The sequence below is a fragment of the Propithecus coquereli genome, unplaced genomic scaffold (genome assembly GCF_000956105.1).
Source record: "Propithecus coquereli isolate 6110/MARCELLA unplaced genomic scaffold, Pcoq_1.0 Scaffold79, whole genome shotgun sequence".
NCBI lineage: Eukaryota > Metazoa > Chordata > Mammalia > Primates > Indriidae > Propithecus > Propithecus coquereli.
Window position 1 is genome coordinate 1,493,629 of NW_012154062.1, and position 24,152 is coordinate 1,517,780.

General features: G+C 39.6%; 1 protein-coding gene across 1 annotated transcript in view; it reads right to left on the reverse strand.

Moving 5' to 3' along the window:
- LOC105825205 (PH and SEC7 domain-containing protein 3-like) overlaps positions 1 to 24,152 on the reverse strand; it is a 132,753-nt gene that overhangs the window by 28,683 nt on the left and 79,918 nt on the right. Inside the window, exons 5-6 of the mRNA XM_012662910.1 lie at positions 4,963 to 5,120; positions 2,258 to 2,402 (exon numbers count right to left, since the gene is read on the reverse strand). Coding sequence (XP_012518364.1) covers positions 2,258 to 2,402; positions 4,963 to 5,120 — 303 coding nt within the window. The remainder of the gene's footprint in view (positions 1 to 2,257; positions 2,403 to 4,962; positions 5,121 to 24,152) is intronic.

The window sequence follows — 24,152 nt, forward strand, 5'->3', positions numbered from 1 at the left end:
TTAACATCGTGTTTGATAATATATTAACTACACAGTAATAGTAATGCTTACAGAGTAATCATCCAATATACGTTAATCATGAATTAAAAAACAAAATGAAACAAAAGAATCTTTCCTGAAACCACATCTCCTCTCTTCTTCCTGCTAGTCTTCCTGTTTTTTAAAATAACTTATGGCAAGACTTTTGCACAAGTCTTCCCTACCACCTTATATCCCCTCATCAAAGAAGACCAGTGTAGTTTCTGTTCCCCTCCCTCCTTCCTAGCTGATAATCGTGCTGTCAAAGATACCAGTTTCACGCCACCAAAATTACTGCAACATTACCCAGTGACCTCCCAGCCACTTAATAGGACAGTTATTTGTCTTAATTTTACCTGACCTTTCCCCTTCTCTTGGCACAACATTCTCCCTTCTTGGTGTTTTATTTTTCATTGATTTTTTTTTTTTTTTTTTACCTAAATACCTTAAAAACATTTTTTGTTTCTCAAATGTCTTCATCTGCTTGTGAGCCCTGGGCGCGGCAACATTTAGAGAAAGAACAAAAGGCTCCAGGAAAGGGCTAGGAAAAGCAGAAACGGGGAAACCAGGAGACGGTGAGGTGAGGCTCCACAAGCCAGGATGGACACCACAGTCCCCGGCTGTCCCAGCCGAGGTGACAGCCCTTTCCCATCCACTTCAGCGAACCACTAGGACTGTCCGCTCTCCACCCTCAAAGTCACTCAGATACTTTCACTTCTATCCATTTCTTCTGCAACTAACTTAGCTAATTCTCCTCTGGATTACTGCAAGTTCTTTTAAAATAGGCCTTTCTGCTTTTAGTAGTATCTTCTTCTACTGCTTTTCCTCATACTGTAATGAGAATAATTTTTAAAGCACCAATTTGATCACATTCCTCTCCTGCTTAAAACCATTGTCCTAAGGATGCTGGGAACCACCAAAGCATCCAAAATCCTGCACATGCCAAAGAAGGACTTTGGTAATTTGGCCTTTGTTTACCTCCACAGGGGTGCATTTCTTGCTTTTTCTCAGCATTGTGCTCAGGTCACATTTAGTGTGGTTCCTGTATCCCGGTCCTTGCTCCTCTAGGCCTGGATCATTCTATCATCTCATCCCACACCTCACCTAACTGCTTCTCAACCTTTAAGCTTCATACTAGATATCACATCCCCTCCTTCACCTCCAAGGCCAGGCAGCACTCCGGGCTCATCATTCCTGTGCCTCAATCCAACTGTGTAAGAGCTTATTTACATTTGCTTATTTACATGCTTATTTACATTTGCTACTCTTCAGGAGACCGTCTGGGTTTCATTTGCCTTCCTAGCCCCAGGGCCTAGAATAGTTTCTGATGTGCGACAAGCACAGGACACATTTAATAAATGTATCACTGAGAATCATGATATCAGAGATGCATAGAGGAGCTAGTTAATACCAACACCTGGTTGATCACAGTCAGATAAAACTACTTCTATTGTTGCAGCAATAAGAAATTCACCAAGACATCAAAGCAGCTTCCAAAAGCTTAGCTGGCCAATGGCAATGGGGTGCTGCAGACAGGTTCAAAATCAGCAAATGTGGCTTGTAGGCAGTGTCCTTAGGACACTTTTAAGCGGAGAGGGACATGATAAAATACGGTTTTTAGCAAGATTAATCTGCCAACAGAAGGAAGTTTATGTAAACACATCTGAAATAGAGTTCTGGTGCACTGTATCTGGATTGGCTTAGAAAACCCAAATGTCCCATTCAGCTCTGCCCTGAGGGCTAGGGAAGGCCCTTCCCCACTGTACCGTGGACATTGGATCCCTGAAAATATTTTTATATTCCTCGCACCAAATCCAGGCTGGGATATGGCAAATGCTCAGTAAAATAAAGCGACGGATGAATGAATGAATGAAAAGCTTGCTACCAGGCCAGGGCATCTCCCCAACATTAGCCAGTCATTTAAAAGTTATGAGCTGTTAGTTTAAAAAAAAAAAAAAAATGAACCAGGTAAGTATGACTAATTAAATAGTAAACTACTAAATTTCAGAAACAAAATCAAAGACTATGTCATACTAACCATGACTCGATTGTGTTAGCTTCCTATATGAAGTACAAAATCCAGCCCACTGCACTCCTGCCCCATTTATACCACATCCTTTCCAGGGCAAGGTCTCGCATCTGCCCCCAAATACGGAATACGATTCAGATACAAATACCGGTAAGATTATTTTACAAAGCACTTTTCTGCCAGGGTCAAAGCACTATCAGAATGCCTTACCTGAGACAGTTTTGTCGTAGTAGCAGGCAGAAGCGGGCGGCTAAACTTCTTCTGAGAGCCAATGGCTGCTGGAAATGGTGGTGCAGAAAATACAGCTGCAACACAGTTGATCCTGTTTATCCACCCCTGCATTTCCTCTGCACTCCTGTGAGAAACAGACGTATTTATATTAGGATACTTCTAGATCTAAGTATATCATACTTCACCCATTTCTCATTACTGATTTAAAATAGCACATAAAAATCATGTATTCTTCTTGGTATAATTAATCCTTGGCAAAACTTCATTGGAGATTAACATTCGGAACGTATAGTAGTAGTAAAAGGCCGTGGAACCTATTATCATTGTAGTGTAAGATTATGATTATCCCTCTTGGATACAGAAGGAAAAAAAGAGAAATCACTTGACAATAAATATTTATTAAACCCCTGCTTTCTGTTTGATACTAGGCTAGGCCAAAAATTAATTATAAAATTAACCCATGTCTTTTAATCATACCATTTGATTTTAAAATCCAACTGAAGCATATATTGATAGAGGGAATGTAAAAGGATATATTCACTTTGGAAAACAGTTTGACAGTTTCTTCAAAAGTGAACTATAAAGTCATTATACAACCCAGCAATTCTACTCCTAAGTAAGTACCTAAGAGAAATAAAAACATAGAACTATACAAAAATTTATATGGCAATGTTCATAGCACCATTATTCCTAACAGTCAAAAAGGCGAAACGACTTGAATGTTCATCAACTAGTAAATGGATGAACAAAACGTGGTAAATCCATACAACCGAATAGTATCAACAATAAAGGTGAGAAGTACTGGTATGTGCTACAATGTGGGTGATCCCCCAAAGCCTTATGCCAAGTAAAATAAGCCAGACAAAAAAGACCACATAATGTATGATTCTGTTTTTATGAAATGTCCAGAGAAGCAATTCTATTGAGACAGAGGGTAGATTAGTGCGTGGCTGGGGCCGAGGCTGGCAGCGACTGCAGAGTGGGCATGGGGCTCTCTCTGCAGTGAGGGGAATATTCCAAAACTGGGGTGTGGTGATGGCTGCACCGTTCTGTCAATTTGCTAAAACAAAACAAAAAAAACCCATTGAAACGTACATTTCAAACCAATAAAATTTTATGATACGTAAAATATACTAAGACTGCCAAAAAAAAAAAAAAAAAACATCCACCTGACAGGAGGTAGAAATCATCTGATGTCATGATATTTCTAATTTCTGTGTCGTTATAGCCAGAAAGCCCAAATTCATAAATGAATGGTAGAAATGATCGTGAACCAGGATAGGTTATCTACCATGTGCATAATTAATCAACAAAAAGTCAAATAAACGTCAGCCAAATCTACAATCATTTCTTTCGCTGATTACTCTGAGAGAAATAACAATAACCTGAAACCACACTAGGTATCATGAACTCCTCACCGCAGCCCAGATGCCTCTCTAGGCTGATCTGTTGCTCCATTATTTCAGTTGACTGATAATCTACGTCAATTCCTTGTGAAGTTAAAAAAAATATTAGGGCATACCATAATTTGAAAGATTCCTTACCTAATGCCTAATAACTGTAATCACACCTCTGGCTATGGGTTCCTCTTTGGCGTTAACTGTCCTATTCCAACACCCTAAAAACCCTGTGTAACTGGCTTCCTTACAACTTCCTCCTCACCTGATGTCAGCAATTTTATACCTTCAGAAGTTTGACATCCACAAATTACCAGAGTACCTGCTTTGTTTTCATTTCTCTTTTCTTGATATTACATTGCTCTGATCAACAAAGCACACAGATACTTGTGTTCACTACCTTGATGTCAAGTTTTAATTCCAGTGTCAATTGGGGTCAGCTGACAGTGTTATGGTGGGTGTGATTCTGAAGTCAAGTTCAAGCAATGAATGCTTAACAATCAACACTGCCTGCCACCGACACTGACGCTACGTGTGACCCCTATTAAAATTCCTGTTCTAGAGGCTCAGTTCTCAAAATCCAGTTTTTCACTTCACAAATCCAGAATTCTCCATGTGGCATGTTCCAATTCTAATTTGACGTTTGTCACTGGACTCCTCATTAGACTGGCAATCTATCCCATTTCCTTGCTCACAGCAGGATTTTGTTTTCCTTATAGTATAATCACAGACTACGAGAGCTCAGAAGGAAAGATAAATAAGAGAATAAAATGGAAATTTACATTTACTGAACAGCTTCTACGTGCAAGGTGCTGCGTGAAGTACTGTATACACTTATCTCATTTAATCCTCACCAGAAGCCCATGCGATAAATACTATCACCCATACTAGTGACAAGTTGATGCTCAAAGAGGTTAAATTACGTGCTTGGAGAAAGAGCTAGGGAAATGGTGATTTGAATCCGGGTCTATCTTACTTTTGTTGTGAAAGAACTTGTCTACTAAAACGCTCATTTTTTATTGATGAGGATTACTGAGATCTAGAGATGGTAAGTGGCTGATTATAAGTCACAGGGCTACTCTGTAGCAGATGGAAAAATCTGGACCCAGGGTTTCTATTTTTTATTTTAGTCTCCTTGGCAGTTGTCTCTCTAATGTAACCAGTTCTTGACTTTGACTCCAACTCAAAAAATGTCCCCTGCAGAGCCTGTTTCTATCCCTTGGTATAAAGCGGTGGTAAGCGAAGCAAAAAACAAAACAAAATAAAAACCAAACCAACAAAACATACTGGGTTTGAAAGAGCAAGACCCTCCAGTCAGCAGTTTTAAGTTTAAACACGTTTGGCTTCTTCTCGTAGTCCGTGGCCTTGGACGCCAGCGCGTGGTGCACGCTCACGGCATTTTTCAAGTCCTCCTCAGACAAGGCCTTTTCCGGCTTATATTCATCCTGTAAATGGATACAAACAAAACAAAGACGAAGTCATGATCAGATTTCAACTTCTCTTTTTAAAACCCAAAAATAAATTTTTTTTTTTTTTAGAAAATCCATAAAAGTGCATGAAAAAAATGAAATGGTGAGCGAAAACAACTCTTTGCAATCTCATAAATGTCACAGAACATCATGTTGTTTGACAATTTGCTGAGAATGAGAAAATACACATACCTAAGAGGCATTTTTAAAAAGCTGATATGTAATAATTAAGGTAAATAGCTAAGGAAGGCCAGAGACAGAAATATCTATCACATGCATTTTAGTGATTTGAAACGAGGCTTGGTCCAACAGTTAGCATGATTTGGTTTCAGGATGAAATGGCTAAAAACAAAAGCTTGCAGATACGCATCAAAGGAATTATACCGGTGGTGAAAACAATGCCATTGTGTTCTTTGTTCTAAACATACTACATGTTCCCGCTACTTTCTTTTTAGGCAAATATTATCCAAAGAAAATGAACAGTAAAAGAAAATGATTACTCCAGCTCTTCTGTTGAAAGAAAAGAAAATTATTAAGATTACTGAATCAGAAGAAAGCTTAGCTCTATTACCATAAACTTGAAAAATGGGTAAAATTACATACAAAGATATCATGTAGGTATGCAATTTTATCTTTGGACATCAACTACATAATTCACAGAGTTTATAAAGGTTCTTCTGTATGGCATCCCTCCAAACACAACTAAAAAAAAACCTCACAACTAGAAGAATAATAATTAGAATTTAAAACAAATTTGATTCCATTATTTCTAGTTGTTCTTGGGTTAAAGTAAAAAAATAGCCCTAAATCCAATGTAAATATACTACCTATATACTGCATAAGCTACAAACTATTACAGCAGATGTTTTCTAGAGTTTAATGTCCCTCTTTACCCTAACCGTATTTTATCAAAAACAAGGTATGATGCTAAATAAACTTGTATTTCTTCTGTAAACACAAACACACACATGCATGCACGCACGCACGCACGCGCGCACACACACACACCTCCCACCTTCCAATTAGTAGTAAAAGCCTAAAGGGAGATGCTGTCTGCTCTCTTATCACAGACTGGTTTTACAAATTTTCAGAAGAACAATTACAATGTCCCAAACCTCCTCTCCCTTCTCCTGTCCTACGAATCAAGCAATTCCGAGGCACTGCTACCATCAATTCAAACTGAGTCAAAAACAACGTTAAAGTGACAGTTGCTGAGAGGCAAAGGCTTTCCCTCTAAAGTATGAAGTAAATACCAGTAGCAAGAGAAAGATTTCCCAAATTTATAACATTAAATGGCAAAATTTCTACTTTGGGATTGCAATGACATGTCTTACTTCATCAAGCCTCAGAGGTTAAGAACTGCTTTTGACAATGACAGTCTTCTCAAGGTATGATAAATAAAGAATAAAAAAACTAAATAGATTTACATGTATCTGTTCTTCTATAATCCCCATTACTTCATAAAACTATAATCTAATTGTTTTAAGGTCTTTCTAGTACTTTTTAAGTAAGATTTTTTCTCAGTGATTTAGCATTCCAAAGATTCACATATCTCCTCCAGGAACATTTTTATTAGAGTAAAAGTTTCAACTAGAGGTAGCATGACTACAAAATCCCCTTTGGCCTTATGATTATGCTATTAATGCAATATTAATAGAACCCTCCATAGCTGGCCCTCCACGCAATGTAACCACTTAGTTTCCAGACGGGAATGTAAGGTAGATAAATAATGGAGTGGGGAGAAATGACCAGGGCCAAAATTCCTTCAGGGAATTTATATGCTACCTCCATTTCCATACATACGGATTCCTGACACACCTGAAATTTGAGTTCGCACAAACATCAGCGTAGAAGTTTGTATGCACCTTTTTGATGTTCTAGGTCCATGATTTGAGCTTTCATCTGAATTCTTCTTCCCTAGTTTCTTTTGGTTATTTTTTGTCTGAATTTCTTAACATGATTATTTAGTTCTTTTGTTTTTCATGTCTCTTTTTTAATTAAGAAAGAACTTAAGGTTAAAATTTTTCTTCTGAGTATGGGTTACACTGTGTAACATTATTTGGGAGTATTTTTTCATTGCTTTCTAGATGGTTTGTAGCTTTAATTTTTGATCTCTTCTTTAACCTTAGTAGTATTACGGAATGTGTTTCTCAATTTAAGGTATCTAAAATTTTAGTTATCATGATATATTTATAATTTTATTGGCTTATAACCAGAGAATGTGGTCTGTAAAATTGGTTTTTCCTCAAAATTTGTTACAGTTTTTCTTGTGGCAAACTACATTTGATTTTTGTGAATGTTCCATGGACGTACAAAAAAAGTTTATTCTTTGAGGGATGAGAGTTTATTTATATTCAAGTTTACTGATTAAATTCCTCCGTGTGCTTACACTATTTTTTTCCACCAGTTTATCCCCTTCAGATAAGTATATTGACTTTTTGCACTATATTGTTTTTCAAGTTCTCCTCAAATTTCTAACAGTTTTTGTTTTACATTTTAGTTGCTATGTTCTTTGGTGCATTTAGATTTATAACTATTATCTTCCTTATAACTATGTGCCATTTATTACTTTATAATGTTCTTCTTCATCCTGTTTAGCGCTTAGTCATTTAAGATGGAAACTTAAAAAAATCTCTTTCTCCCATGAAAACACTCTACTTCTCTACTCCTCACCCACATCAACAAGACTTTCAACATATTTTCACTTCCCTCCCTCCTCCTCCCATTAATACTAAGTTTTGCTAAAATAGTTTAGTATGTTTTGTTCTGCAGTCTTACTAAAATTATCTTGTATTATGCATTTGCTGTTTCAAGAAATCTTTTTTTACACTTGGATTATATGTTCTCTGAGCCTCCTCTTATTCTCATAGATTGTGTCCGCGTTTCATTGCTAACCTGCTTCATTTTTTCCATCTTGACTTCTCTATCCTCATCTTTTGTTATTTTCTCTTCTCTCAAGTATTTTCTTCACGTAGGTGATATGTTACGTAATTTTTATTCTCAAATATCATTCATTTTCTCTGACAGGTATAGAACTGGGTATAGAATGATGGTTGCAATCTTTTTCACTAATTTCACTTACAGTCTATAGGTGCTATTCTACCACCTTTCAGCTTCTGGTTTAATAGAAGTCCAATGCCAGTCTCATGCTTTTTTCCTTTTCTTATCTCTTCTCTTAGGAATCTCATAGGTGTTTCCCTTTAATCTCAGAATTCAGGAATTTTTGTTAGGTTATGCCTTAATTTTCTCATCCATCCAATCTGAAACTAAAAAAAAAATCTCACTCTGATGCTCCCTTACGTGATCATTCACTTGGGCTAATAACTGCTATGGAGGCAATCAACTCAGTTGTGCACGGTGGAGCTACCGCAGACTTCAGGTCTCCGCCTTTCACTGCACCCAGTGCCAACCAGCAATCCTTTTACACATCCACGATAACCTGGTCCATTCTGTCAAATGTACACAACACCCTAACTTACCACAACTGTGGCTAAAAGCACAGGTGCCTGGAGTTAGAACCATCTAGGTTCAAATGACTAGTTCTGATATATAATGTCTTTATGCCCTTACACAGGTTAAACTCATTAGGCTTCAGTTTCCTCAATTGAGAAGTAGTGAAAATATTCCCACTCAGAGTTGTAAATTAAATGTGATATTGTTTTTTAAACTCTTGGTAATATTCACAGCATATAGCAAGCAGTCAGTAAATGCTAGCTGGTATAATTACTAATAATGTATCTCCTAGTAGCATATACATTAAGCTTGTATTCTACAAGGTCAAACATGAAAATATCAAACTTTCTGCCTATATGCCCTGTAAACAACTATATTCTGTGGCTTCTTATACCTTTTTCCTTCAACAGTGGAATCCTGTGCTCCCAGATCAACCTCCATCAACCTTTTCTAGGGCCATGTTTCATTGCTTATCTTTCTTCTGTATTTTAAATCATTCTTTATCTATTGGCTTCTTCCCCACAGCTTATAAAATATAGCCAAGGTCTCTACTATCTTTGTAAAGATAACAGTCCCTCCTGAATATCATTCTCTCTGCTAACTGCCATCTCTCTCTTTTCCTTCATATCTGATGAATTAACAATCCACATTAACTGTTTTGATATATTCTCTTCCAGTTTAATTTTTAACCCTCTGCAACCTGGAGCCCGTTTCTATACTTCAGAGAAACTGCTCTGGTAAAGGTCGGCAATGAACCTCCTAATTGCAAAATTCAATGGATTCTTTTCACTTCTCATCTTATAGTACCTGAAAAAGTCAACAATATTTTTGAGATTCTTCCTTGGCTTCTTGTTACAATAGTCTCCTGGTTTCTCTCCTACCTCTGTAATCATTACTTTGTTATCTCCTCCTCAGTTTGCCCTTCAAATGTTCATGCTTCCTCCTTCCTTTCTCATTGCATAACTACCCCTTGGATTGTCCCAACTACTCTTCTAGTTTCAACTCCTACATGATGTCTAGCAAACTGCTATAGGTGAATAGCAAACGTAAGACCAGCTGGTAGCTATTAATAATGGCTGACTTAGACCTCTGCACTTGGAACCACTATAAATATTCTTGGAGCATGTTCTCTCTGCTGATATTTTTATTTAAAACCAAGCTTAAAGGATGACAGTCTTAGACTGCTCTTAAAAGTGCAAAAATTTTTAAAATGCATCATTTCTTACAAATCTAAATAAAAGCTAACAATAACTGTCACCTTGGAGAATTATAATATTGTTTTTAAAGAGAACGTTTTATTCCAAGGCAACATCCTCAACTCTAAGATACACTGCCATTTTACCTTACGAAGGAAGGAAAACACTACATAGGGCAGCAATGGAAGAAAGGATCTATTTAATTAGGGTTAAACTGACGTCAATGAATTTTAAGTCTAAGAAGCTTCCACTTTTCCAGTTGACAATAATACCATTTTACCATTTTTTAAAAAAGGCAAAATACAAACCTTATTTTCAGCATTCTGAATTCCTACTAGAAAATGAAGCTCCCAGTCCACAGAAAATGAGCAAAACCCAGGGTAGAGTGGAAATGCTAGGGTTAACAGTTGGATAAAAAGAAATGCCTTTATCCTATGGAGTTCATGGTGACATCTTTACTTTTCACTGCTCAAAGTAGAAGATGGTGTTTAAATGATAAAATTGGGAAGAAAAAGGGGATAAATTATCGTAATCAAACCATTTCAAACCTAGGACTATTTGCTGTACAAACTAAATGTGAAACAGAGAGCAAGATAAATCCAATCAAGAAATTTTCTGTAAGAAAAGAAAATGCTCCGTGACATCTAATTACTACCCATTTTCTCAAACAAATGAAGGGTGAAAATGATGACTAAAAACATTTTACTCTCTCCTGTGTTCCCTGTAATCTACATCTTTTTATGTAACATGATTCATTAGAACTACATCATCCTAATAAGCAATAAGAATGGGATTTATTTTAAATTCATTTAAAGCATGAAATGAAAAGCTTTTTTGCTTCCTGAGAAGCTTGTTAATTAAACCTCTTGTGAAGTCACATCATAACACACTAACACTAAAAACACCCACATGTGTACAAATAATTGGTGTCGACTCTGGAAATTTGTACTTTCAGGTGAATATAAAGTAAAATTTAGAAAGTGACCAAATCTCAATTGAAATTCATCAATATCAGTTAAAAATATACTCAGCTTCCAGTTTTCAAAATATCATTGGCTAGGTGTGGTGGCTCATGCTTGTAATCCCAGTGCTTTGGGAGGCCAGGATAGGAGGATTGCTTGAGGCCAGGAATTTGAGATCAGCCTGGGCAACACAGTGAGACCCTGTCTCTACAAAAAAAAAAATCTAAAAATTAGCCAGGCATGGTGGCATACGCCTGTAGTCCCAGCTACTCAGGAGGCTGAGGCAGGAGGAACGCTTGAGCCCAGGGGTTTGAGGGTACAGTGAGCTATGATTGCACCACTGTACTCCAAGCCTGGGCGAAAGAGTGAGACCCTGTCTCTAAAAATAAGTAAGTAAATAAATAAATAATATTATTTGCTTCCTGCCTTATTAAATAGGGTAAAATTGCTACACGTAATTAAAACAATTTAAAGCAATGTTGAAATGGTCTTGATTTCCACTGAGAAGATAGAAAGTAGAACTAAGACCATGTCCTTGCTTGAAGCTGTGAGAATACTAATACAAATATCAACAGTTAAAGTAAACTGGGTCCTAAATTGTCTATTAACTTCTGATTTTAAAAATGGCATTAAAAGCATTTTTCATAATTTGATGACTTTTTTTTTAAATTCTAAATATGTCTAGTTAGGTATCTTTCTAAAAATCATTTAGGTTTACTCTTCCTGTTTTACCAGGGGACACAGAAAGTGCTGTTTCCATAGATCTGGAAGCTCCGAGTAACGGCCGGTCAAATTAAAACACGTTTTGGCTCCTCACTCAACTAAGCACGTATTTGAAAATCAATCACAGAATTTTAAAGCTGGAAGGAGCCTGGAGTATCATTTAATTTTCTCATAGGGTTACAGTCAGAAAAATACATCCTATATTACTGCAGAAAGGAGAATTAAGACAGAATAAGCAAAATAAAGTCAAAAGATTCAAAATTTTTATATTAATTTGCTCAATTAACGTGTACGTAGTGCCTGTCTTCCATACTACAGTGATGGGGAGGTGTTGGCTGTAGCAGGACTTTTTTGTTAGCACTGAAACCCTCTCCTTAGTCCACTTGGAGAGGGGCCCTTAAAGACACAGTAGGACGTGAGGAGGGCTTTCTCGATAAGGCCTCAGGCTTTGGTGAGGCACAGGACATTTTCCAGGATACATCTGACAAGGGGACCACAAAGTTGGGATTGAGATTTTTAACGATCATGCAGCTGCATGGGAAGGCAGTTAAGATAGACCAGATAACCATCATCACCCTTTGCAAAAACACTGTAAGGTTCCTTGACTCAGTATCTGAAGAAACTTAAGTAGTCAAAAATTTTTAAGCAGAAAAAAAAATCTTGGCACTTACTTTACCATATTTCTTTCATTTTTCTACTTAAAATGATGATCAGGGTTGTTATTGGTGGTAGGCTATTGCTGCTTTCCTCTCGGCTCTGGGCTTCACTAACATTCCGTTAAAGGCTGCACTTTAAGAGAAGGTCATCGTTTGTGACCATCTTGTTGTGTCTGTCCACAACCCGCCCCACGTCCATTCAGTTCTGAGCCCCGTGAAGGCCAAGTTAGTGTTTAGTTCATGTTTCCCTCTACAACTGTCACATGATTGGTGGGGGCGTATTATTTATTGAAAGGAAAGGAGGGAGGGAAGAAAGAGAAGGAAAGGAAGGATGGAAGGGAAAAATGAGAGAAAGGAAGGAGAGGAGAAGAGAGGAGGAACAGAGGGAGGCAGGGAGGGCCGGCAGGGAAAAGAGAGGAAGAGAAACGCATTGCCCAGGGACCTAAGTTGCACACAGGCCAAGAAGCCTGAATAGAAAGAAGCCACAAACCACTGCATTAGCTTCGCAGATGGGGCTGAAAAAATTCATTAGGAATAAACTGGTTTCTGTTTGCTAAGCATTTAAACTGGAATTGCGTTTTTAAACAGAATCCTTCCTTCAGAGAACAACCTGAATGTCTCAAAGCCCAGAGACCAGGTGTGTTTCCAGTTGCAAGGACTTTTTATGACTTTATGGTTCTATTTTTAGAGATGACGTCTATGTTGTCCAGGCTAAATTCGAACTCCTGGGCTCAAGTGATCCTCTCGCCTAAGCCTCCTAAGTAGCTGGGACTAATGGCATGTGCCATGGCAACCAGCTGAATTGACAGTTTTTAAAAATTATGATTATGCCCTAAATGTCGCTCACATAATGGTCACATTTCTCTGCTGGAGTGGACCATTCATCTAAATTATGACTAGCAAAAACTTGGGTGTGATCATCATTCTTCCAGCGGAACACTAGGCTTCAAAGCTTTTTTTTTTTTCTTTTGAGCATTTTCCATTGTTTTAGAGAATGATGAGAAGAGGGTCCAGAGAGCCTTTTCAAAGTGTTAAAGGGCACAGAGCCAGAAGTTTCACAAAGGAAATAAAAATGCCCTGGGCACACAGGAAAGCAAAAAGGGATACAGGAGATGGGGCCTGGAACCAGCCTGCTTCCGGGCGCTATGGTATTTGGCACATCAGCCCCAGACTGGCCGCCATCCCCGCAGTCTGGGAAGCCTTCAATCTTCAGTGGTTTCCTTATGCCTGGCCTAGGCTCACCCCGATGCTACCTATACTTCAAACACTGCAAAAATTCCCTTTCCAATTGAACTTAAATAAAAAACCGTACAGGCAGTTGGAACAAATCTCTTTTCCAAGTGATCCAAAGAATGAAGAGATTTTGCATTGGGGACAGTGAGTTACCAATATATTGTGATAACAAACTAAATTTTTAATTGATTTTTCACTTTCAAAGACATGGTGAAGGCACATAGATTCAGGTTCGAACCAGCTGTTTTCTAGACCCCAAAGAGAAAAGATATTAAGATTCTCAAGAGCCTGCTCTGGAGAACAGAATGATGAATCGCCAGACTTTCAGAAATTCACTGCCATCCACTAACCAGCCGCCCACACCCGTCACTCTTACCCACCCATCAGTCACCTGACAGTCTATCTTTAGGGCTGTTCAGTTTTGTGACAACCAGACCTGTAACAAGAATATCACCATAAACCTTACCAAAATACTTTCAAGAAAGAGGCAAAGGCTGGCAGGGACACACACAAAGCCCACGGTATTACAGAAACCGAGAGAGAACTTTGGAAGCAAAGGCTTGTCTAAGCACTTGGCTAGCAGATGACTCTCTCTCTGTTAACAAAATGGATATGAAGTTAATATCCAAATGTCAACGATGATGGATCATCAAGACCAACAAGAATTTAATCATTTTTATCATCAATTCATAAAAGTTTCTAATTTTTAAAGTATATATGAACTAGGAGTATTACATTAAAATGATGACGTTAGACTTGTCTGCAATGAACACTTTATATTCCAATAGCAGGAGCTGCTTGGGCTCAGGGGCACTTGCAGGTACGAGAAAAAACAGGGATATAAGGATAGGAATGAGTTTTTACTCAGCTGTAAGACAAAACCACTCTACCAAAAACATCTTATTGTGCGTGTTCATTACTGGTACTTGGACTTTGGAATAGTTTTGAATGTGCAAATATTTCAATCAGCCCCTATGCTGGTGTTGTATTTCACGGGCTCTACCTCAGAGAGTTCTAGAAACTGGTATCAGTTATTTGTCCAAATTCATTCCACTTGCTCATTTTTTCCCCCCAATCCTCACCTATACATTTGGTTTGCATCATGTTACCTGGTGCTTTTTCATGAGATGATTTTAAGAGTTCACTGGCCATTCACTGCATAAGATTGGTCTTCTCACCTACACTGTAAGCCCAAGCTCTTTCAGAGGGAGACACTATGTTTATTTCTTGCATAGCTCCTAATACAATATCTTGTAAGTGGGTCTGATATTACTATTGTGACACTCTGTGGATTTACTCTTTGCTTGCAAGTTAAAGGCAAATGTGACTAAGGAACGTTAAGTGAGGAAGCCAAAAAGGGAAATGAGGTGACTGGTGATGAGGAAGACAGTGTACAACCCGGAGAAGCAAAACAAGAGCCCCGGATAATGTCAGAAACTGTCTAGGGGAAAGGAAAAGTGACAAGGACTTGTTTCACTTTACAGAGAAATCAATAACAAGAAAGAAAAGAGATTCAACAGAAATGAGACAGACACTGGGGACCTGTTATTTACAGAAGTCACAGAAAGAGGGATATCAGAAGAGGAGGAGTAGAGGGAAGATCACAGTGGAAACTACAGGTGAAGCTTCTTGAAAGTCGTTGTCTATATACTCCCTGCTTGTGTCTCTTTGACTCTCTCTCTCCAATCTGCCTTCTACACCCACCACTCCACTGAAACCACTTTATCAGTAATTTCCAGGTTGCTGAATTCATGCAGCACTTTCCAAATCCTATCTTACCTTTTCACAGCGTGGAACATTTCCAACAGCTCTTGGTGCCAGTGGCGACACTGTCTCTCGCGCTCAGTTGTTTTCCTAGCCATCACCCAAGAAGTACCTTTGCCCCACTGGTCTGTGCTCCATCTTGTCCTCACTAGACTATGAGCAACCTCATCTACTCCCATGGGTTAAATTATCAACTACTTGTTGATGACTCTCCAGATCTGTATTTCTAGATTCCCTCCTTGGCTCCAGATCTGAATATGCATAATTAATTGCTTATGGGATGATTTGTTATTCCACACACATGTGGAATTCAACACCTCAAACAGAATTCCCCAGTTAGACTATGTTTCTCCTTCCCTGTTACCCCTACTCTAGTTCAAGCTAAGCTGATCTCTATGTCTCTGATCCAACCTGCTTCCAATCCATTCCCCATTCTGTAGGCAGATGGATCTTTCTGAAATATATCATCTTGTCACTCCCCATTTAAAACCCTTTGATAACTCCACCCTGCTCTCAGATAAAGTCTCAACTCTTTAATGTGGCTTTCTAAGCTCTTCATAATCTGCCCCAGCACTGAACCTGCAGGTCGCCTGATGTGCTGTGGTTTCTCACATCTAGGCATCCACACAGGTTTGTCTCTGTCCGAATGCCCCTATGTGACTAACTTCTTCGTAAGCGTAGGTTTAGATATCACTTTGCTCATGAATCCTTCCATGATCTTCCCTTCTCTTCCTAAGGCTCAGTGAAGTATCCTTCTAAATGTGTTTCCATAGCGTGCGTCCCTTTGTAGTATTTACCAAATTGCACCGAATTGGCTTTTTGTATTCGTTACTCTCCTTAGAACAGAAGCTCCTTTAGGAACTAGATCTTGCTCACAATGATACCTCTACTGTTTAACATTCTAAAAAACTAGCAGACTCCTAATCTTACAGATGCATTATTGATTTGTTCCCTAACTAATATTATGGCCCTCTGTATCAGAATGGTAGCTCATTAGCCTAAATTCAGTTGATAATGAGTATGTGAGCCACTTTTAAGTATCAATCTGAGAGTTAGGAAATGGTTGGGATGTTGACATTTTTATTTCACGGTTTCTGGGAATGGGAAGAATATTTGAAAAAGGCTATATTAGAAAATCTCAAAGTTTACTTCCTCTAATTATAGGAGATGGTTAGAGACAGTCTCATATTCCCGTGAAAGAGTGGCTAGAGTCAGGGGAATGCAATGAGAGAGAGGGGGAACCCACCAGTTCCCTCTACAGCAGGAGGTTAAAGGAAAAGGAAGTCAGTTACGGCACATTTGCTATGTATTAGCCAAAAGTTACTTATATCTGGGTGAAGACATAAAAGTCAGAGACACCCCACCCCAATAGCTTGTTTTAAACTTGCAGTAATTAGAAGGGTCACACACTAGGGCTTTAGTGTTAATCTAAGAACAGCCTAATGGAAAAAAACACTAGCTTGGTCACTACCACCTTTACAATCCTGAGTAGGGGAATCAAACTTTGAGCCTCAGCTTCTCAATTAAAAAAAAAAGGGAACATTATCCTTCTAGGAAGTAGTGAAGCTCAGATGCAAAAAGTATCCTCAAAACTCTATCATATTGACAAGCCAGTCTTATTTCTGGCTCAATGATTCCTGAAGTAAGCCGGCTCAGGAAATCTGCCAAGCTGTTTCCTACATTTGTGATGTATGAGGCTGTGTGACCTGGGACTGTTTATCTTTTTAGATATTAGCTATAAAGCAATGCTCTGCAAAGATACGTGGGTTTTCTAAAATACAGGAATACTGCTCTGAAGTGTCTCTTTGGCAAGGTGGGGGGTTCCTATTGCTTATTTGTTTCATGTTTTTTGCGGTATGAAGTGAGTGTGTAGAGTATAGAGCTTGTTTTTTCATAGAAGAGAGGACCCAAGTCAGGAAGTATATAAACCCCCAGGACTGGAGCAGTGGGAGGGTGACAAGAGTCACGTATCTGACCTTTGGTAAAATCCCTCTAAGTGGACGCCAAGTATGCAGAACTCATGTCACATACATAACTAGTAGTGTCTACGGGAATGAGGATCAAAGTGGACATAGCATCTCTGACCAGTGTCGGTGCCACATGGCTAACTCCAGAACACGAAGCCTCTGCCTTGCCTATTACTCCTTATGCTGGTCCTAGGAGGATCTATGGAGGCTTCTGACTGTCTCTGATCAGAAGTGGAAAGAAAGGGTGGAAGGAATTACTTAATCTCCAATAAAGCTAGCACAGAAAGAAAAGGACCTGTATTTGGATGGTTGAGATGGCCTAACTCGCTCTTAATCATTTCATCACACAGACTGACTGTTGTTGGAGGGTTGTGAAAAGACGGGGGAAAGTCTGAAGCAGTCACTTTACTCCTCATGAGATTGACAAGAATCAGGAGAGGACTAAAAGAAAAAAATACTGTCACTTCTTATGAGTCATTAGGAAGGGGATCAATATTTACCATTAACCTGACATATAATCGGTGACTTTTTCATATATTTAAAAAATCCTTTACACTGATCATGCAGCACCATTTCTCCCCATTTGACAGATGAATGAGTTGAGGCTCAGAGAGGATAATGAATTGCTCCAGATCAGAAATCAGTTAAGTGACAGACTTGGAGTTTGACAAGACATGTCTACTTTTTGGAGTATGACTCCTTTTCTGGAAGAGTCTTTTAGTGTTCTTTCCAGAGACATATTTTCCTAGGAGGATCTGAGGAAGCCAAGGAGAGAGATCCCCAGCCTAGCAGAGCCATCGCTTTAACACCCAAGAGGCTGCTGATACTGAGTGCATGCGTGTTCAGGAGGCACACAACAGGCAGGGTGGGTTATAAACTTGGGAGGCATGAGATGTTATTTATTAAACGCTTCAATTTCCTATAGGAGTCACCGAAAGCCTTTGCGGCAAGCCTCTGTCTGGCTGGGATGGGAGCAGGGAAGGAGGCTGAGTGGATGGAGATTGCCAGGACTTGGGGTTCTTTCTACTATGATTTTGGCTGTGTCTGTTTCTCCTGATGGCTGCTGTTGTTTTTTTGTTTGTTTTGTTTTGGAGGAGGAGGAAGCTTTTGCTATTACTCTCCACTCTTAAACGGGAAATGCTAATTGATTTGTTCTATTAATATATGGGTAAAAATCATTACAGGCTATTTCATAGTCAAGAAGTCTTGATGAAAGGTTTGAAGTAATTGATGAGAAATTAATGATGAAATGAGACCCTAAATAGATTGCTATTCCAGTGGGGGACTGGTTTTGTGTATGTGCGTGTGACATAGGTGTTTACAGCCAAGGGAAGGTGGTCTTTAAAGGAGTGGGTTGCTTGCTGGTCATTATGGCCTCTTAGGAGACCCATCTGATTCACTTAATCAAGGAAGCAGAGGCGCCGCTTCCTTCTGTCCAGGCAAGACTACTTCCCTCATTTAGGAGCCAGTGCACTGGCAGTGGCAGGGGGCTGGGGCAGTGACAGAGTGCCTGCCCACCTGGGGAAAACGGAGTGTGCTCAGGAGGGAGGACTTCCTGGAATCTTTTGGACAGGAATCTTTGCTGCTGAGGAATTGATATGGGGTAGGGTAGAAAGATGTGAGAAGAGAGAGGATGAATGCAGAACCCAAGTGTGTGAGCGAGGGCCTGAAGGACAGATCCAGCTCCCGTGATCTCTGCATCCCCACACCTGGCATAGCCCCTTGTCACACGGGAGGCTGAATAAGCGAGTCTGATCCCAAGGCCGCAGGTTCCCCACCCCTGGTAGGAGAAAGGTGGGCCTTTTTTCAAATGGTGGAGAACCGACTGAAGGAGGGCAGGAAGAAGAGGTGACTTCCCAGCTTTGCGTGAATCCCAGCAGTGTTGCCATTGGCATTCTAAGAGCACAGAGGGGAGAGCGGTGTGCCACTCCCAGGGCACAGGCCTTCCCTGGCAGGTGCTGTGAGAAGGGCTGCCTACCACGGGGTACGATGCCATCTCAGTCCTTTGAGCACCTGGGTGTAGGTGGAAGCAGCAGTGACCTCAGACTCAAAGAGCTTGAAATTCCCTCAAGGAAGAAAACAGCTTCTTTTGTAAACTGGACAGTTTACGACACTGTGACACCATCCTCAATTTTCATGATACGTTCATTATTTGAGAAGTAATTTTTCATCATCTTTCTACTGCTCGCTACTCCTCATCCGTCCTATAATTCAAACGTGAAAAGCTGTTTTCCATTCTTTGAACATGTCACATTCTCTCGCAAATCTGTTATTTTTCTCCTTCTCTGGCTAAAATGCTTTTTCTTGCCTTGCCTGCCTGGAACATTCCTGCTCATGCTCCAGGCACCAGTTAAAGTGTCTTAATTCCTCAGGGATGTAGCCTCTGACATTTGCAAGCATGCCTGGGTGGCCCTCTTCAGAAAGATTTTTCCACGCCTGTATTAATTTATCCCATTGTTTGGTGAATGCTCAATTTACCTCTTTTTCCCCTATTTTGTGAGATATATGTAGGCAGGGACTGGATGTTAGTCATGTTTGGAAGCCCAGAATTTTGCACAGTACCTGACATGTGATAAACTCTAAATAGCTATGGGAGGATATAAAACCCGAACTGTATAAACCCCAAATCGCCTTGTGACCATATAATTTACTTTTTGCGTAGCATCTGTCATCACGTGCTGGTACATTGCAGCAGGGTGACAGATTAACCAGCAATGGGACATTAGAAGCCTTCTGTAGGACCCACCTATCATCAGTACTGGGCCTCCAGCACACTGTACAACCACGGGGCAATTCTAAGAGGAAGAAGTCCAAGTACTTATTGCTGTTGTTTCTGGTGGGCAGCTGGATACCCCAAAGGACCCTCTGAAGCAAAGGTCTGCTCAGCAATAGGCTATTAACTTCACAGTGCTTGGCATTTTCACATGTAGATGCCCAGAGGGTCTTCCCATTTGTATGGTTCACTTGCCTTCTTGCTTGTTAATTTAAATTAGGAAGAAACCAATTTAAAGAATCAGGTAGATATATCCATACAAGACCCAGGTCTGCTAAGATTAAGCTTCCAATGATTGATGAACTAGTCTCTAGGATTTGTGTGAGGTTCCTGAGAACAGGTATTAATTGATTACTGGTTGAGATTTCAAGCATTTGTGACTTTTTTTTTTGCTTTTTTAAAAAAGAGCATTAACAGTAAGAGAGTAGAGATTGGTTACAAAACATGGCCCCCTTATGCAGGCTCACTGTTCTCCTAAGGAGACACTTTACAGTCATTTATTTCATTGACTGAAATGAAATAGCAACCTGATAGATAACCCAAACTCTACTTATCGCTTTCCTACAAAAATGTATAATTTCCTCAGTACCAAGTTTTTCTCTTTATAAAAGCAATTTCACCCAAGTTTTCCTAACTGCACATCTGCCACACTCTAGAGGTAACATCAATCTGGAGAAGTAATCCCCTTGAAGCTCTAATCCAAACTGATGCTGAAACTTCAAAATTTACAAAGTTGTTCCCTCGTCAATATTTAGCCTCTTCTCAGCTATATCTGGGTGACTCAAACTCCCACTGTACTTATCTGAGGGAGAGGAGAACAAGCTAGCAAAAGCTAGCTTGTTCTTGACTTGGAAACAGCATCTCTCTTTGCGTCGCTTCTCTCAAATGTTGAATGCAAGAGCATTTTTCTCTTCCCAGGCCCACCCTGAGACAGAGTGGGTGGAAATCCTGTGGCTAGGTATTCAAAGAAATGGTTTTGCCAAAGACAGCTGTGCTCCTTATAGAGATTTCAGAGAAAATGGAAAAGTGAGCCAAGAGAATGGGATTTATGCTGGGGAAACAGCTGTGATCTGTGAAATTTAATTTCAAAGGGTTCTTCCCTGCAGAGACAAAGCTAGCTGAAAGGACCAGTATGGGCCTAGCAGGCACACGCATGCTGATTTGGTGGATGCCAGAGCAGTTGACTTATAAATTAGAAGCTGTGCTCGTTCCATAGGGAAACGAAGACAATACAAGATATCTGGCCACCTAAGAGCATGGATAATCTAAGAATATAAAAAATTGTCTCCATTTCTCTCTTGTTACGACCCTTGGAAGTAATGTGTAAATTTTAGAAGGATGCTCTAAATCATTTTCTTTTGATCTTTGACTTTCAGCTAACTCCATACCTCTCTGTGCAAAGGATATTTACACACAAAGAGGGCTTGGTCCAAGGTGAAGTAATATTCCTTACCCGATCTATTCCAAAAGGGAGACAACAAAAGGGTTTGTGTTAGATATGGTCCTCCCTAATCTAGACTCCTGGAAAAAGTTCCAATAAAGAATAAAACAAAAAGTAATCATAAGTGTTCCTTACAAAGCTGTTCTAGTAATATACAAAATGTTGATAAAAGATATACAATACGGTTGAAATCCTTTTGAATGTGGATCTAGGCGGACTCCTCAGGAAGGGTAGTTTTAAAAAAGAATAATTATTTCAATCTTACTATATAGGGCATTATAACATTTTGAAATGTTTAGAATAACAGAAAATCAAATACATTTCTTCCCAATAGTTGTGTCTCTATTCCAATGCAGTTTATGCGAGCATGGATACCATCGCGTACGGATGGTACTGATTCAGTACGGGAGATGTTATATCAAACGGAAGGCCTCTTTTCTAGTGAAGCACAAGCGTGGAAGGACAGCTAGAGCAGTGTGTAAAATGTGTAAGGACGTGTTTAAGCACCAAAAACAAAAGTCTCAAAATGAGCAAGATCCTTGTCTCTGAATATCTATATAACCATAATCTGTTGGGAGAGACATATATTATCACAAACTACTGCAGGGCATGAAAGTTGGTATAATCTCTCTAGAAGTAATTGAGAAATATGTCTCAAGATCTGTAAACAGTCCCTGCCATGGCACTCCCAGGAACCTATCTTAAAGAAATAGACAGGAGTGTGCGTGTGTGTGTATACACTGTTATGTATAACTGAAAAACTGAAAAAGAATATGTCTGAAAATGAGGAAAAGGTTAAATCATGATAAACCTATTTAATGGAAAGCATTGCACTCATTTAAAAACAAATACTTTTATAAATGCTACAAGGAAAGAGGAAAAAAAAATCAAACCATAATGACATTTCACCATTAGCAGACAGACAAAAAAAAAATGCTTCTGAGAATTTTAATAAGAAAGTGTTTATGATAATATATAGAATGAAAAGAATAAGATGCCAAAAGTATATTATACTATTAGTCCATGTAGATTCTAAAAATATTTTCCTGGAAAAGATGTTAGCAAGACAGCAGATTAGGAAGTCCTGGATCTCATTCCCCCACAGAAGTATTGATTAAACAATGATATATAGACCAAAATATCTATTAAGAGGATGCTAGAATCCAGTACACCCCAGAATACTACAAAGCAAGAAATCCACATTGAAATAAGCAAGAGCAATTTCATGTTACCCACATCAGCTCCTCCCTGAAGCTGGCACACCTCAGCACCAGCAGAGAACACCCTGGCCCATGATGTCTCCACCAGGGGAAAGAAAAGAGTGAGCATTCCTCCAGTGCTCTGGCTTTTGGAGGGCTGCCTGAATAATGGGTTTATCTTGGCTCATTTGGGGCACTGATGGAACTGGCATAGTCTGGATGCCTGGGGATGTGAGAACAAAGGAAAGTGGTGGGTGGTTTGCTGCAGTCAGCACAGCTTGGTAGACCTGGGAGGAAGGAGCTCAACTTGAGGCTTCTTCGTAGGGAGGGAGGAAGAGGAATACAGCATGTGGCTAGCTCCTCAGAGGCTAGCCAAGGGACTAGTTTCTACCTCACCTCATTCAAAGCGCTAACAGAATCAGCATAGTTTGGATGCCTGGGGGCCTCTGAGAACAGAGTAGAGAGACAGGTGGCTGGCTGTGGCTGGCAAGCTTAGCAAAATTGGGAGGATGTACACAACTCAAGATTTCCCCCTTCGGAGGGAGGGAGGGAGAGAAGCAGAACATGCATCCATTGTTCTGGCTCTTTAAACGGCTGGTACTGACTCACCTGATTGGGGCACTGATGGGGAGCTGGCTTACACTGGGTGCCTGGTGGGTGATTAGAATCAAGGAGAGCTGGGTAGCTTGCTGCTGTAGAACCACACAACTTGCAGTGCTGCAGCCAGAAATTGGAGGGTACAAGGAATACAAGTTCCCGAAAAAGAAACTGGCAAGCCTCTCTAATTGAGAAATTGCCATGGACAGACCCAGAGAAGCCACAGCCCCTGAAAAAGGATTCAGAGGTCCTCAGAATCTCTAGCCAGGATGATGGGTGAGGGCCTTCCCCTGTATGAAGCCAGTTTCTAAACTGGGCGAGGTGGCTGTTTCTTGAAATGTACTGATCTCCACAGAGTTACCAAAGACAGGAAGAAATAGGAAAACATGGTCCAATGGAAAAAAAATAAATCTCCAGAAAGCAACCCTAAGGAAATGAAGTATATTAATTACCTGACAAAAAATTCAAAATAGGCCGAGCGCAGTAGCTCATGCCTGTAATCCCAGCACTTTGGGAGGCTGAGGCAGGAGGATCACTTGAAGCTAGGCGTTTGAGACCAGCCTGAGTAACATAATACCTAACACAATACCTACACACCTCTTCATTGGCGTTGATTCGATGTAGCACTTGATACGCAGAAAAGCCAAGTTTTGCTTTCTGGAACTTACTGAAATATTTTTTTCTGAATATTTTCTATCCACAGTGGGTTGAACGTGGAATGTGAAATCCATTGATGAAGAGAGCTGACTGTATATAGAAAACTATACAATACTTTATTACATAAAAATAGTTGTAAGTAAATCATTTAATTTTGCCACGGAAATTAAAAGACAAAAGTATAAAATGCTTATAATTATAAATTATGCTAAGGGAAACACAATAGAAAAGATGTAATTTGTGACATCAAATAACAAAGTGTGTCTATGTGGGGGAGCTTAAAGTTGAAGTTATCAGCTTAAAATAGATTATGTTTTGTGTAAGCCCCATGGTAACCACACTAAGAAAAAAAATTAAGAGATACACAAAAGGAAATGAGAAAGGAAT